This window comes from Chiloscyllium plagiosum, unplaced genomic scaffold, assembly GCF_037043375.1.
Source record: "Chiloscyllium plagiosum isolate Xiang-an unplaced genomic scaffold, Cpla_swu_hap1 HiC_scaffold_41, whole genome shotgun sequence".
Lineage (NCBI taxonomy): Eukaryota > Metazoa > Chordata > Chondrichthyes > Orectolobiformes > Hemiscylliidae > Chiloscyllium > Chiloscyllium plagiosum.
The window spans coordinates 42,942,153-42,958,553 of record NW_028270179.1 but is presented as its reverse complement, the minus strand read 5'-3'; the positions used below and the strand labels follow the sequence as shown (position 1 = coordinate 42,958,553).

The 16,401-nt window shown below is 52.0% G+C and overlaps 1 protein-coding gene across 2 annotated transcripts in view; it reads right to left on the bottom strand.

The window, feature by feature from the left end:
- cdipt (CDP-diacylglycerol--inositol 3-phosphatidyltransferase (phosphatidylinositol synthase)) overlaps nt 1-14,330 on the bottom strand; it is a 29,211-nt gene extending 14,881 nt beyond the window's left edge. The window contains exons 1-4 of one of the 2 annotated variants that reach the window (XM_087981922.1): nt 13,737-14,330; nt 10,482-10,616; nt 9,675-9,828; nt 8,696-8,777 (exon numbers count right to left, since the gene is read on the bottom strand). In XM_087981922.1, the coding sequence (XP_087838048.1) occupies nt 8,696-8,777; nt 9,675-9,828; nt 10,482-10,616; nt 13,737-13,773 (408 nt within the window). In that variant the 5' untranslated portion in view covers nt 13,774-14,330. The remainder of the gene's footprint in view (nt 1-8,695; nt 8,778-9,674; nt 9,829-10,481; nt 10,617-13,736) is intronic. The other variant, XM_087981923.1, reaches the window with a different exon arrangement.
- Between the last annotated feature and the right edge of the window lie 2,071 nt (nt 14,331-16,401).

Genomic DNA, 16,401 nt, shown 5'->3' with positions numbered 1-16,401 from the left:
CGATCCACCCTAACCTGCACATCCCTGGGCACTACGGGACAATTTCCCCACGGCCGATCCCACCCTAACCTGCACATCCCTGGGCACTACGGGACAATTTCCCCACGGCCAATCCCACCCTAACCCGCACATCCCTGGGCACTACGTGACAATTTCCCCACGGCCAATCCCACCCTAACCTGCACATCCCTGGGCACTACGGGACAATTTCCCCACGGCCAATCCCACCCTAACCCGCACATCCCTGGGCACTACGGGACAATTTCCCCACAGCCGATCCCACCCTAACCCGCACATCCCTGGGCACTACGGGACAATTTCCCCACGGCCGATCCACCCTACTCTGTACATCCCTGGGCACTACGGGACAATTTCCCCACGGCCAATCCCACCCTAACCCGCACATCCCTGGGCACTACGGGACAATTCCCCCACAGCCGATCCCACCCTAACCTGCACATCCCTGGGCACTACAGGACAATTTCCCCACGGCTGATCCCACCCTAACCCGCACATCCCTGGGCACTACGGGACAATTTCCCCACGGCCAATCCCACCCTAACCCGCACATCCCTGGGCACTACGGGACAATTTCCCCACGGCCAATCCCACCCTAACCCGCACATCCCTGGGCACTACGGGACAATTCCCCCACGGCCAATCCCACCCTAACCTGCACAGCCCTGGGCACTACGGGACAATTTCCCCACGGCCAACCCACCCTAACCTACACATCCCTGGGCACTACGGGACAATTTCCCCACGGCCGATCCACCCTAACCTGCACATCCCTGGGCACTACGGGACAATTTCCCCACGGCCAACCCACCCTAACCTACACATCCCTGGGCACTACGGGACAATTTCCCCACGGCCGATCCCACCCTAACCCGCACATCCCTGGGAACTACGGGACAATTTAAGCATTCAGGGATGTACAGGCTAGGTGCATTAATCAGGGAGTTGTACAGTAACAGGGTAGGAGAATGGGTGTGGGTGGGATAATCTTCAGAGGGTCAGTGTGGACTTGTTGGGCCAAATGGCCTGTTGTTTCCATACTGTTTGGATAAAACACACTTAAGAGGCTTTGAAAATTAATGCAAGAAGCGTTCAAATAAAAAAGAAACTGTCACAAGGAGATCAAAACTGGGACGGAGTCAAAGCATATTTTTTAAGGAGAGAGGAGAGAGATTTCAAAAAGACAAGAGGGGTAAATGGTTTTCTAAAAAAACACCGAGAGAGTGGTTTGTGTGCAGAATGAGCTTCCTGAGGATGTGGGTTCAATTGCAACGTTTGGAGGGATATGGGCCTCTTCCATCTGGACAGATAAGGGACAGCAGATACATGGGAACACCACCTCCCCAGCAAGACCCCCCTCAGAGACCGTCACCATCTTGACTCGGAAATGTATCAGCCGCTCCTTCCTGGGTCAGAATCCTGGGATTCCCTCCCTCAGGGTCTACCTGCAACAGGGGGACTGCAGGGGGTCAATAAGGCAGCTCAGACCCACCGTCTGAAGGGGAGGGGGGCAACTAGGGACGGGGCGATAAATACCGGGCCCAGCCAGCGACACCCACTCCCCAGCAATGAAGGAAAAGGAAAACGCAGGCAGGTGGGCCTAGTTTAGCTTGGGTTAGGGGCCAGCATGGACTGGATGGGCCAAAGGGTCTGTTTCAGTGCTGGACCGCTCGGTGATATTTGATCTTTCAGAGAGGAGGAGGGAGGGAGGGAGAAGGTGCTGCTAATAATGAGGGAGGAGGGGAGGGTGGAAGCAGAAAACACTGGAAAAGCTCAGCAGGTCTGGCAGCATTTGTGGAGAACTGGTAACGTTTCAGATCCTCCTCCCTCAGGGGTGAGGGATGCTCAAAGCCCATAGGAATAAGTCACTTGTTCGAGAGCGAGAAAGAGAGCGAGAAAGAGAGCGAGAAAGAGAGCGAGAAAGAGAGCGAGAAAGAGAGCGAGAAAGAGAGCGAGAAAGAGAGCGAGAAAGAGAGCGAGAAAGAGAGCGAGAAAGAGAGCGAGAAAGAGAGCGAGAAAGAGAGCGAGAAAGAGAGCGAGAAAGAGAGCGAGAAAGAGAGCGAGAAAGAGAGCGAGAAAGAGAGCGAGAAAGAGAGCGAGAAAGAGAGCGAGAAAGAGAGCGAGAAAGAGAGCGAGAAAGAGAGCGAGAAAGAGAGCGAGAAAGAGAGCGAGAAAGAGAGCGAGAAAGAGAGCGAGAAAGAGAGCGAGAAAGAGAGCGAGAAAGAGAGCGAGAAAGAGAGCGAGAAAGAGAGCGAGAAAGAGAGCGAGAAAGAGAGCGAGAAAGAGAGCGAGAAAGAGAGCGAGAAAGAGAGCGAGAAAGAGAGCGAGAAAGAGAGCGAGAAAGAGAGCGAGAAAGAGAGCGAGAAAGAGAGCGAGAAAGAGAGCGAGAAAGAGAGCGAGAAAGAGAGCGAGAAAGAGAGCGAGAAAGAGAGCGAGAAAGAGAGCGAGAAAGAGAGCGAGAAAGAGAGCGAGAAAGAGAGCGAGAAAGAGAGCGAGAAAGAGAGCGAGAAAGAGAGCGAGAAAGAGAGCGAGAAAGAGAGCGAGAAAGAGAGCGAGAAAGAGAGCGAGAAAGAGAGCGAGAAAGAGAGCGAGAAAGAGAGCGAGAAAGAGAGCGAGAAAGAGAGCGAGAAAGAGAGCGAGAAAGAGAGCGAGAAAGAGAGCGAGAAAGAGAGCGAGAAAGAGAGCGAGAAAGAGAGCGAGAAAGAGAGCGAGAAAGAGAGCGAGAAAGAGAGCGAGAAAGAGAGCGAGAAAGAGAGCGAGAAAGAGAGCGAGAAAGAGAGCGAGAAAGAGAGCGAGAAAGAGAGCGAGAAAGAGAGCGAGAAAGAGAGCGAGAAAGAGAGCGAGAAAGAGAGCGAGAAAGAGAGCGAGAAAGAGAGCGAGAAAGAGAGCGAGAAAGAGAGCGAGAAAGAGAGCGAGAAAGAGAGCGAGAAAGAGAGCGAGAAAGAGAGCGAGAAAGAGAGCGAGAAAGAGAGCGAGAAAGAGAGCGAGAAAGAGAGCGAGAAAGAGAGCGAGAAAGAGAGCGAGAAAGAGAGCGAGAAAGAGAGCGAGAAAGAGAGCGAGAAAGAGAGCGAGAAAGAGAGCGAGAAAGAGAGCGAGAAAGAGAGCGAGAAAGAGAGCGAGAAAGAGAGCGAGAAAGAGAGCGAGAAAGAGAGCGAGAAAGAGAGCGAGAAAGAGAGCGAGAAAGAGAGCGAGAAAGAGAGCGAGAAAGAGAGCGAGAAAGAGAGCGAGAAAGAGAGCGAGAAAGAGAGCGAGAAAGAGAGCGAGAAAGAGAGCGAGAAAGAGAGCGAGAAAGAGAGCGAGAAAGAGAGCGAGAAAGAGAGCGAGAAAGAGAGCGAGAAAGAGAGCGAGAAAGAGAGCGAGAAAGAGAGCGAGAAAGAGAGCGAGAAAGAGAGCGAGAAAGAGAGCGAGAAAGAGAGCGAGAAAGAGAGCGAGAAAGAGAGCGAGAAAGAGAGCGAGAAAGAGAGCGAGAAAGAGAGCGAGAAAGAGAGCGAGAAAGAGAGCGAGAAAGAGAGCGAGAAAGAGAGCGAGAAAGAGAGCGAGAAAGAGAGCGAGAAAGAGAGCGAGAAAGAGAGCGAGAAAGAGAGCGAGAAAGAGAGCGAGAAAGAGAGCGAGAAAGAGAGCGAGAAAGAGAGCGAGAAAGAGAGCGAGAAAGAGAGCGAGAAAGAGAGCGAGAAAGAGAGCGAGAAAGAGAGCGAGAAAGAGAGCGAGAAAGAGAGCGAGAAAGAGAGCGAGAAAGAGAGCGAGAAAGAGAGCGAGAAAGAGAGCGAGAAAGAGAGCGAGAAAGAGAGCGAGAAAGAGAGCGAGAAAGAGAGCGAGAAAGAGAGCGAGCGAGAAAGAGAGCGAGCGAGAAAGAGAGCGAGCGAGAAAGAGAGCGAGCGAGAAAGAGAGCGAGCGAGAAAGAGAGCGAGCGAGAAAGAGAGCGAGCGAGAAAGAGAGCGAGCGAGAAAGAGAGCGAGCGAGAAAGAGAGCGAGCGAGAAAGAGAGCGAGCGAGAAAGAGAGCGAGCGAGAAAGAGAGCGAGCGAGAAAGAGAGCGAGCGAGAAAGAGAGCGAGCGAGAAAGAGAGCGAGCGAGAAAGAGAGCGAGCGAGAAAGAGAGCGAGCGAGAAAGAGAGCGAGCGAGAAAGAGAGCGAGCGAGAAAGAGAGCGAGCGAGAAAGAGAGCGAGCGAGAAAGAGAGCGAGCGAGAAAGAGAGCGAGCGAGAAAGAGAGCGAGCGAGAAAGAGAGCGAGCGAGAAAGAGAGCGAGCGAGAAAGAGAGCGAGCGAGAAAGAGAGCGAGCGAGAAAGAGAGCGAGCGAGAAAGAGAGCGAGCGAGAAAGAGAGCGAGCGAGAAAGAGAGCGAGCGAGAAAGAGAGCGAGCGAGAAAGAGAGCGAGCGAGAAAGAGAGCGAGCGAGAAAGAGAGCGAGCGAGAAAGAGAGCGAGCGAGAAAGAGAGCGCGAGAAAGAGAGAGCGAGAAAGAGAGAGCGAGAAAGAGAGAGCGAGAAAGAGAGAGCGAGAGAGAGCGAGAAAGAGAGAGCGAGAGAGAGCGAGAAAGAGAGAGCGAGAAAGAGAGAGCGAGAAAGAGAGAGCGAGAAAGAGAGAGCGAGAAAGAGAGAGCGAGAAAGAGAGAGCGAGAAAGAGAGAGCGAGAAAGAGAGAGCGAGAAAGAGAGAGCGAGAAAGAGAGAGCGAGAAAGAGAGAGCGAGAAAGAGAGAGCGAGAAAGAGAGAGCGAGAAAGAGAGAGCGAGAAAGAGAGAGCGAGAAAGAGAGAGCGAGAAAGAGAGAGCGAGAAAGAGAGAGCGAGAAAGAGAGAGCGAGAAAGAGAGAGCGAGAAAGAGAGAGCGAGAAAGAGAGAGCGAGAAAGAGAGAGCGATTCCACACAGCTCCCTGTTGAACTTCTAACTAACTGAACTAAAAACTGCTCAGCTCGAGATCTGACCACTCCCCTTTCATTACACAGGTCACTTCTAAAACATGACCACTTTGCCCCGAAGTCTCATCTGTTTACATATAAACAAAATGCCTCTCAAATTCCTTCTAATCTCTGTACCACACCAGTCTGATCGGAGCCCGGTCTGGTTTATTACCCCTCTGAGAAAATCAAGGGCAGAGTCTCCTTGAGCCAAGGAACAGCTTTTGGAAAACAAATAAGGGACTAGCTTTGTGACAGGGGTCTCAATTACCAGGGGCCACGAGTTAAAAGTGAGAGAGGGGAAAGTTTAGGGGAGATATTTGCGGAAAGTTCTTTATGCAGAGGGTGGTGGGGGCCTGGAACTTGTTGCTAGTGGAGGTGGTGGGAGCGGGAACGATAGCGTCATTGAAGATGTATCTAGACAGATACGTGAATGGACAGGGAGCAGAGGGATACAGATCCTTAGAAAATAGGTGACAGGTCTAGATAGAGGATCTGGTTCAGTGCAGGCTTGGAGGGGCCGAAGGGCCTGTTCCTGTGCTGTAATTTTCCATTTTCTTTGTTCTTTACTTTTATTTTCTTGGGGTTAGTTTCCGAGAGCGATACATCATAGAGCCGATCAGGGAACAGGCTAGCTTGCGTCTGGTGGAGAGTAAAAGGTCTCCAAGGAGGTGGTGATCAGAACATAATACAGTGACAACTTTAATCCTCAACTTTAGTAACTTCATGGCTTGGATGAATCATCAATAACTCTTTCTGAAGTTTCCTTGAGATTTCACAGGATGTTCCCAGGAAAACGTGGGAGTTTCAAGGAGAGGTTGGGACCTTTTCCCCTGGAGCGGAGGTGGTTGAGGTTTATATATAGAGAGAGGAGAGATTTAAAAAAGGACACGAGACATTGGTTCGGCCACATTTAGAATACTGTGTACAGGTCTGGTCGCCGCATTCCCAAAAGGATGTGGACGCTTTGGAGAGGGTGCAGAGAAGGGTTACGAGGATGTTGCCTGGTATGGAAGGTGCTAGCCATGAAGAGAGGTTGAGTAGGTTAGGTTTATTTTCATTAGAAACAAGGAGATTGAGGTGGGACCTGATTGAGGTTTACAAAATCATGAAGGGTATCAACAGGGTGGATAGAGACGAGCTTTTTCCCAGGGTGAAGGATTCAGTAACGAGAGGTCACGCTTTCAAGGTGAGAGGTGGAAAGTTTAAGGAGGATACACGCAGTAAGTACCTCACACAGAGGGTGGTGGGCGTTTGGAACGCGTTGCCAGCAGGTGTGGTAGAGGTAGGCTCGGTAGATTCATTTAAGATGTGTTTGGACAGATGCATGAGTAGGTGGGGAGCAGAGGGATACAGATCCTTAGGGATTGACCGACAGGTTTAGACAGTGGGTTAGGATCGGCTCAGGCTTGGAGGGCCGAAGGGCCTGTTCCTGGGCTGTTTTTTTGTTTGTTCTTAAACTGGTTGACCTAATGCCACTAAGTGAAGTTGCCCATGATGCGGAAGAATTTAAGGAGTTAGTTGCAGGAAAAGCTGTGTTTTAAACGGACGGCTAACTCCCGAGTGGAACAAGGAACAGGGGAGCTACTTCTGATAAGGAACAGACACAATGTCTGCAGGAATATAAACCCTTAATTCCTTTACTGTTCAAAAATCTGAAAAATGTGTTGCTGGAAAAGTGCAGCAGGTCAGGCAGCATCCAAGGAGCAGGAGAATCGACGTTTCGGGCATAAGCCCTTCTTCAGGAATGAGGAGGGTGTGCCTGAAGAAGGGCTTATGCCCGAAACGTCGATTTTCCTGCTCCTTGGATGCTGCCTGACCTGCTGTGCTTTTCCAGCAACACATTTTTCAGCTCTGATCGCCAGCATCTGCAGACCTCACTTTCTCCCCGTTCAAATATCTGTCAATCTTTGCCTTAGAAACATTCAACGAAGTAACTTCACTGAGCAGGGAAATTTACAGATTCGTAACCCTTTGGGTAAACAAATTCCTCCTTAACTTAGCCCTAACTTTGCTCCTCCTATTTTGAGGCTGTGCCCCCTAGTTCTCGTCTCACCTGCCAGAGGAAATAACCTCCCTGCTTCTATCTGGTCTATTTTGTTCAGGTAGCTACAGAGGTAAAGAGCTTGCGATTTTTCAAATTAAAAAATCAAAGCCATTAGATTCTGGACAATTGGGCGGCACGGTGGCACAGTGGTTAGCACTGCTGCCTCACAGCGCCAGGGACCCGGGTTCAATTCCCGCCTTGGGCAACTGTCCGTGCGGAGTTTGCACGTTCTCCCCGTGTCTGCGTGGGTTTCCTCCGGGTGCTCCGGTTTCCTCCCACAGTCCAAAGATGTGCAGGTCAGGTGAATTGGCCATGCTAAATTGCCCATAGCGTTAGGTAAGGGGTAAGTGTAGGGGAATGGGTCTGGGTGGGTTGCTCTTGGAGGTAAGTAATCTAATCTAATGTAAGTACCAGAGGGACTGCGAGGGGGCTACCAACAGTTTATGGAGAGATACGAAGTGGTTAAGTCAGTGGGCAAATGGGGGAAAACTCAAAAGTTGCTCATTTTCCAACGGACAACAGGGACAGATTGTAAATTAAATTAAAGAAAGCTTCCCCACAACTTTGGTAGGTGGGGGCTGGGAACCATGAGTACGAAGCATGAAAATCTAACACATGGGGTAGCAGGTAATCAGGAAGGACCAGCAGAATGCTGGCCTTTATTTTAAACAAGAGAGAGAGAGAGTTGGACAAAAGGAGTCGCGAGGTCTTACTGCAAGTGGACAAAGTGCTGGAAAAGCACAGCAGGTCAGGCAGCTGATGAAGGGCTCGTGCCCGAAATGTCGCCTTTCCTGCTCCTCGGATGCTGCCCGACCTGCTGTGCTTTTCCAGCGCCGCCCGCTCTCGACTCTGACCTCCAGCATCTGCAGTCCTCACTTTCTCCCAGGTGCTGGTGAGACCTGGAGTACCGCGAGCAGTTTTGGTTCCCCCCCCTTACTCAAGGAGAGATAACATTTCACGGGAAGCAGCCCAGAGAAGGTTCACTAGGATTGGCCCCCAGGACGGAGGGATTGTTTTATGGGCAAAGAACAAAGAAAATAAACAGCCCAGGAACAGGCCCTTCGGCCCTTCAACCCTGAACCGATCCAAATCCACCGTCTAAACCCATCGCCCAATTCCTAAGGATCTGTATCCCTCTGCTCCCCACCTCCTCATGCATCTGTCCAGATGCACCTTGAATGAATCTAGTGTGCCTACTTCTGTTGGTAACACAGCACCCTCGGTGTCAAGTACTTTCCTTGTGTATCCCCCCATTAAACATTTCACAGTTAAAGGTTAAACATGGATGGGACCCTGCTCCCTGTGGTTTAGAGGAGTGAGAGGGGGGTCTCGTGGAAACATACCGGGGTCAATGCTGAGAGACTTTCTCCCCTCACGGGAGTCGGAATGACCAGAGGGAACAGCCTCAGGATGAAGAGGCGCCAATTTCAGACTGAGATGGGGAGGAATTTCTTCTCGCGGGGGGGGGGGGGGGGGGGGGGGGGGGTGCCTTCTTGCCAAAGAGAGTTGTAGGGGCAGAGTCCTTGTGAATGTTTAAGGCTGAGATAGAGAGAGATTCTTGACCAGTTGGGGAACGAAGGGCCCGAGGCAGAAAGGGCAGGAGCATGGACACTAGGAATGTCGGATCAGGCACAACAGAACAGAGGGCTCGAGGGGCCGAATGGCCTATTCTTGTTCCTATTTATTGTGGTGTCAGGAAGTGGTCCCCCCACAACCCACCCCCTCGCTGACAGTGGCCTTACCGAATTGGTGTAGTAAACACGGAGAATGGGATTTCCACTCAGGTCAATCTTCTTGTGGCTGCTGCTCCCCTTCATCATGGCGCTGAAGAGGAAACCGAGATTAGCAAGGGTCCTCCGCTCAAACCCATCCCTCAGGCCCCATTCTCGGCCCGTTTTCCCCCCGCTCAAACCCATCCCTCAGGCCCCATTCTCGGCCCGTTTTCCCCCCGCTCAAACCCATCCCTCAGGCCCCATTCTCGGCCCGTTTTCCCCCCGCTCAAACCCATCCCTCAGGCCCCATTCTCGGCCCGTTTTCCCCCCGCTCAAACCCATCCCTCAGGCCCCATTCTCGGCCCGTTTTCCCCCCGCTCAAACCCATCCCTCAGGCCCCATTCTCGGCCCGTTTTCCCCCCGCTCAAACCCATCCCTCAGGCCCCATTCTCGGCCCGTTTTCCCCCCGCTCAAACCCATCCCTCAGGCCCCATTCTCGGCCCGTTTTCCCCCCGCTCAAACCCATCCCTCAGGCCCCATTCTCGGCCCGTTTTCCCCCCTGTCCTCCCCCCCCTCAGGCCCCATTCTCGGCCCGTTTTCCCCCCGGTCCTCCCCCCCTCAGGCCCCATTCTCGGCCCGTTTCCTCCCCGGTCCTCCCCCCCTCAGGCCCCATTCTCGGCCTGTTCCCCCCCGGTCCACTCCACAAACCGATCCCCAAGCCCCATTCTTGTGCTGTATCTCCCTGGTCTTCCCCTCAGGCTCTGGTCCTCCCCTTGGGCTCCGTTCTCTGCCCGTTTCCCCCCGTCCTCCCCTCAAACCGCTCCCCAGGCGGTGTTTTTGGCCTGTATCCCCTGGGGAGGAGTGGGAGAAGGGCTGGTGCTTTGTGGGACCCATACCCCAAGGGGAGAGACAGTATCCAGGGGACCCATGCCTTGCCGGGAGGGGGTGAGGGTGGGGTCGGAGCTGGTGTCCAGGGAGACGTACAGGGATTTGGTTCAACATCACTGACCTGTGTAAGTGTAACCAGTGGCTGCTGATGTCCAGGATCATACTGAGCTGAAACAGGAAGACGTAGCGAGGGTACAGGAGGGAGAGATTCACCAGCAAGCACATGGTGGAACATCGATCAGTCAACATATCCAACATCATTCCAAACTTGCTACCTGTGGAGAGACACAGAGAGACACAGAGACAGAACAACTCACTAAAACAGCAGCAATTCGCTCTCATCTAAAGGGCCTCAGACCCCGGTCTCCCTCCACCACCCGTCCTGGACTCCCCATGTAGATGTGATGCTCAAGATGGCACAATAACACCTCATCTTCCTCAGGAGGTGAGAAACTACAGAAGGCGGTGAGCACCTCAGACCATCACATGAGCTAACCTCCCATCCACAGACTCCACTCCCACTTCCACAGGAAGGCAGACAATGTCAAAGACATCTCCCACCCCTCCCTTCCAAACAGTTCCACCAGGGAGGGGATACACAAGCTTGAACACACACAGTGGCAGGTTCAAGAACAGCTTCTTCCCTGCTGTTATCAGACTGCTGAACGGATCTCTCTAATTTCAAAGCTAATCTTGCTCTGCACATCTCCTGCACAGTGTACGCTGAATGCCTAGCTCCTCTGTATCTCCTCGTTTGCCATGGTCTGCTTGTACTGCTCGCAAAACACAACTTTTCACTGCACTGAGGTACACGTGACAATAATAAATGAAAAGTTCGCCCACAGGGAGTGGGTCTAAACCAAATGTTTCCCCACATGCGCCCCCCCCCCCACTGTCACACTCAGAAACATCACTCTGAAAGCCTTACATTGGTTCAGCAAGCGCGCAGCATGTCCGTCCAGTGAGTCCAGGAGGGAGCTGAGCAGGTACAAGCACGTGGCCAACACTGGGTCACTCAGCATGAAGTAAAACGCAATCAGGGCCAGAATGATGCGGCTGTAACCTACAACACAGAGCGAGAGAGCGAGCGACAGAGACAGGAAGAGAGAGACAGAGACAGAGTCAGAAGGATATCCTAAATTAACCTGGTCTCATTCACCAGCACTTGGCCCTCTAAACTTTTCCTATTCATATACCCATCCAGATGCCTTTTAAATCCAGCCTCCACCACTTCCTCAGGCAGCTCGTTCCACACATGCATCACCCTCTGGGTGAAAAGGTTGCTCCTTGGGACCCTTTACCCTCCCACCCTAAACCTATGTTTCGGACTCACCCACCCCAGGGAAAGACCTATCCATGCCCCTCATGATTTTATAAACCTCTGTAATATTCCCTGGAGCCTCAGCCTCCGACGCTCCAGGGAAAACAGCCCCAGCCTGTTCAGCCTTTCCCTATAGCTCACACCCTCCAACCCTGGCAACATCCTTGTAAATCTTTTCTGAACCCTCAAATTTCACAACATCTTTCTGATAGGAAGGAGACCAGAATTGCACACAATATTCCAACAGCGGCCCCTAACCAATGTACTGTACAGCCTCAACATGACCTCCCAACTCCTGTACTCAATACTCTGACCAATAAAGGAAAGCATACCAAACGCTGCCTTCACTATCCTATCTACCTGTGACTCCACTTTCAAGGAGCTATGAACCTGCACTCCAAGGTCTCTTTGTTCAGCAACACTCCCCAGGATCTTACCATTAAGCGTATAAATCCCACCCTGATTTGCCTTTCCAAAACGCAGCACCTCACATTTATCTAAATTAAAACTCCATCTGCCATTCCTTGGCCCACCTGGTCCAGATCCTGTTGTAATCGGAGGTAACCCTCTTCGATGTCCACTACAGCTCCAATTTTGGGGTCATCTGCAAACTCACTAACTATATCTAAGTTCACATCCAAGTCATTTCTATAAATGACGAAAAGTAGTGGACCCAGCACCAATCCTGGTCACTGATCACATATTTATATTTATATTCCCCCCCCCCCAACCCTGGATGCCTTGAAAATTTGAACATTTCTTTCGGTCTTGACAGTACTCAGTGACCCTTTCTCCATGGCCTTCAGCATCGGGGTATTCCCCAGGATGAACCACCCTCCCGATTGATGAATTATCACCTCCTTTTGTTCCTGAATGATGTACTCAGTATCCAGAGACTCTTTCCCCTGGCTCTAGGGGAAAATATCCTCTCTGCATCCTGTTGGGGCTTCACTCAGTTTCCCCATCTCATCATTCGAAACGTGATCAATACATGGCCAGTCAAAACAATCTAACCTCACGGGGTAACCCTCCCCTCCCCTCCCCTGGGTCAACCTGGTAAACATCCGATGCATTCCCTTTCTCTGACAAGTGCAGCCTTCTCACAACCGGGTCACTCCAAAGGGTTGAAAATGTGTTGCTGGAAAAGCGCAGCAGGTCAGGCAGCATCCGAGGAGCAGGAGAATCGACGTTTCAGGCATGAGCCCTTCTTCAGGAATCCCAACACTCCCAAGTGTTGTCAATAACCAGGGTGCCAGCACTGATCCCCGCAGTATCCCACCAGGTCACCTTGGAGCTGTCGGTGTGTCTCAGTTATTCCCACTCTGTTTCTGGTCTGTCTCTCATCTCACTGCTCTCCATGTGCATGTCCAGCAGTCGCTTAAGTGTTCCCAATGACTCTGCTTCCAGTCATGGCAACGCATCCCATGCATTCACAACTCTCTGCATAAAGAACCTTCCTCTGACATCTCCTTTATACCCTCCTCCTAATAGCTTCAAACTATGTCTCCTCGTACCAGTCAATCCTGCCCTGGGGAAAAGTCTCTGACTGTTGACTCTATCTATTCCTCTCATTATTTTGTACACCTCGATCAGGTCTCCTCTCTTCCTCCTTCTCTCCAGAGAGAGAAGTCTGAGCTTATTCAACCTTTCTTCATAGGGCAAGCCCTCCAATCCAGGCAGCATCCTGGTAAACCTTCTTTGCACCCTCTCCAAAGCCCCTGTATCTTTCCGATAGTAGGGCAACCAGAACTGGACACAATATTCCAAGTGTGGCCTCACCAGGGACTGATTGTCCCTTACCTACTTGCTATGCCCTCAGTAAGTTTGTTGGGTATAATTCTTTCCCTAACCACTGCAGGTTTTGTCTGGTCCCATTAGAAGCTCTGCCTAACAAACATCTCTCAGCCCATTAATATCCCCGCTAACAAGGAATTCCATTAGCGAGTTTGGAGAAGATTTGTAGCTCAGGTTGAGGTTATGAACGTAGGTTTGCTCGCTGAGCTGGAAGGTTCATTTCCAGACGTTACGTCACCGTACTAGGTAACATCTTCAGTGGCAAGATTAGAGTGTGGTGCTGGAAGAGCGCAGCAGGTCAGGCGGCATCCGAGGAGCAGGAAAATCAACGTTTCGGGCATTCCTGATGAAGGGCTTTTGCCCAAAACGTCGATTTTCCTGCTCCTCGGATGCTGCCTGACCTGCTGTGCTTTTCCAGCACCACATTCTAATCTTGCCACTAAAGATGTTACCTAGTACGGTGACGTAACGTCTGGAAATGAACCTCCCAGCTCAGCGAGCAAACCTACATCCAGAAGGAATTCCAGTATTCTGCCCCCTCACTACACAGTAGACTCCCTCACATTTCTTGGAAGAAGTGCGCATCATTTGTGAAGACAGAATGGAAAATCTGTGGTAATTTTCCTGACAGCTCTTTGTACCCCGTTATCATTTCCCCAGCTTCTGAAGGTAAGGGACATACACTTGGGTCTTCACTAACTTTACACTGCCCATATTTACAGAGGCTTTTACAGTCACTTTTCATGTTGCCCGTGACATTAACTCTCGCCACTCTATTTTTCCCCTCGCGACCTATCATTGTCCCCTCTTGCTGAATTCTGAACCTTGGGCTAGTTAACGTATTCTTTTCATTGCACAGTACGCAGTCCAGCCTCCTCAACAGACTGTTGTAAAACAAAACCCATCAGGTACGCACACCAGGAAATCCTCAAATCCTATCAAATTAGACCCACTGCCAAGTCAGGCCCATTATCCCTCACCCTCTGAGACTCTACCACCCAAAAACCCGTATTAGGGCCACCCTCCCACCCTCCCTCCACCCCAGATACATCCACAGAGGACACTGACCAATGAGGTTTGGCACAAACAGGAAGACGCTGACCATGTTGGCGGGTTCTCTCAGCCTCAGCTGCTCTGTCGCCGTCTCAGTGCAAGACTCACAAGAGTCAGTATTTCTCAGAGCACAAGGCGGAGTGTCTTCGCCTCTGCCTCTCCTTCTCTCTCCGACAGTTTCTCCTCTCAATAACAGAGTCCCTCTGGGTGTCTGCCTCTGTCTCTCCTCCTTTCAAGGACAGAGTCTCTTTCTGTATCTGTGCACGTGTCTCTCTCTCTCTCTCTCTCTCTGTGTCTCACCTCCTCTCAATGTCAGAGTCCCTCTATGTGTCTGTCTCTCTCTCTCTCTGTGTGTCTCACCTCCTCTCAATGTCAGAGTCCCTCTATGTGTCTGTCTGTCTGTCTGTCTCTCTCTCTCTCTGTGTGTCTCACCTCCTCTCAATGTCAGAGTCCCTCTATGTGTCTGTCTCTCTCTCTCTCTGTGTGTCTCACCTCCTCTCAATGTCAGAGTCCCTCTATGTGTCTGTCTGTCTCTCTCTCTTAATGACAGAGTCCCTTATGTTTGTGTGTGTCTCCTTCTCCTGCCCCTGATCCTGATCCTGTTTCTGAGACTCCCTGTCCCCTGTCAGACCCCTGTCCCTGTCCCTCTCCCTCTGAGACTCCCTGTCCCCTGTCCCTCCCTGTGTACAGCTCCTGATCCTCTCCCTCTGAGACCCCCTGTCCCCTGTCCCCTGTCACTCCCTGTGTACAGCTCCTGATCCTGTCTCCTGTGAGACTCCCTGTGATACTGTCCCTCTCCCTCTGAGACTCCCTGTCCCCTGTCCCCTGTCAGACTCCTGTCCCTGTCCCTGTCCCTGTCCCTCTGAGACTCCCTGTCCCCTGTCCCCTGTCAGACTCCTGTCCCTGTCCCTGTCCCTGTCCCTCTGAGACTCCCTGTCCCCTGTCCCCTGTCAGACTCCTGTCCCTGTCCCTGTCCCTGTCCCTGTCCCTCTGAGACTCCCTGTCCCCTGTCAGACTCCTGTCCCTGTCCCTGTCCCTGTCCCTGTCCCTGTCCCTCTGAGACCCCCTGTCCCCTGTCCCCTGTCTCCCCCTGTGCACTGCCCCTGTCCCTCCCTGTGTACAGCTCCTGATCCTGTCCCTCTGAGACTCCCTGTGATACTGACACCCCCCCCCCCCCTCCTCTTGCTGCCTTTAAACTCTCCCAGAGGCAGGAAGCACTGAGGGTGCGGGCTCTACCACTGCAGCAGGCTGGAGGGGGGGGGATCAGGAAGCTCAGGGTCTCCCTCCTGCCCCGGCCAGGGACCACTATTCCGGTGTCAGGGGCTAGGCCTTTGACCATCAGCTTTGGAACAGTAATGCCGGAGAGGAGCGGGGAGACAGAGCAGCTTCTACGGCCATTTTAGAAAAAAAACGCAACCCTACTCCCCCCCCAAGAGCAGGCACAATGGAACGTGCCAGTTCCGTATGTCGCCCGGAACGTACCATCGGCTCCAGGAAGAGGGGTGTCCCTCAGACCACAGCCTGAAAGGGAGTGGCTGTTCAGCCCATTGCATTGCCTGCTGGTTCTCTCACACACACACAGGCCATTCAGCCCATCGAGTCATAGAGATGTACAGCACGGAAACAGACCCTTCGGTCTGTGCTGACCCTGATATCCCAACCCAATCCATTCCCACCTGCCAGCACCCGGCCCATGTCCCTCCAAACCCTTCCTGTTCATGTCCCCATCCAAATGCCTCTTACATGTTATCATTGTACCAGCCCCCACCACATCCTCTGGCAGCTCATTCCATACGCGGGCCACCCTCTGGGGGAAAAAGTTCCCCCTTAGGTCTCTTTTATATCTTCCCCCCCTCACCCTAAACCTACCCCCTCTAGTTCTGGGCTCCCCCACCCCAGGGGGAAAAGACTTTGTCTATTTACCCTATCCATATCCCCCTCGTGATTTTATAACCCTCTAGTTCTGGACTCCCCCACCCCAGGGGGAAAAGACCTTGTCTATTTACCCTATCCATGCCCCCCTCGTGATTTTATAACCCTCTAGTTCTGGGCTCCCCCACCCCAGGGGGAAAAGACCTTGTCTATTTACCCTATCCATGTCCCCCTCGTGATTTTATAACCCTCTAGTTCTGGGCTCCCCCACCCCAGGGGGAAAAGACCTTGTCTATTTACCCTATCCATGTCCCCCTCGTGATTTTATAACCCTCTAGTTCTGGGCTCCCCCACCCCAGGGGGAAAAGACCTTGTCTATTTACCCTATCCATGTCACTCATGATTTTATAAACCTCTATAAGGTCACCCCTCAGCCTCCGACGTTCCAGGGAAAACAGCCCCAGCCTGTTCAGCCTCTCCCTGTAGCTCAGATCCTCCAACCCTGGCAACATCCTTGTAAATCTTTTCTGAACCCTTTCAAGTTTCACAACATCTTTCCGATAGGAAGGAGACCAGAATTGAACGCAATATTCCAACAATGGCCCCTAACCAATGTCCTGTACAGCTGTAACATGACCTCTCAATTCGTGTACTCAATACTCTGACCAATAAAGGAAAGCATACCAAACGCCTCCTTCACTATCCTATCCACCTGCTGGTCATCAAACAGGAGTGTTTACAACACACACAGACACACAGGTCATTCAGTCTGTCGGGTCCCCACTGGGCATCAAGCAGAGTTTTCCAT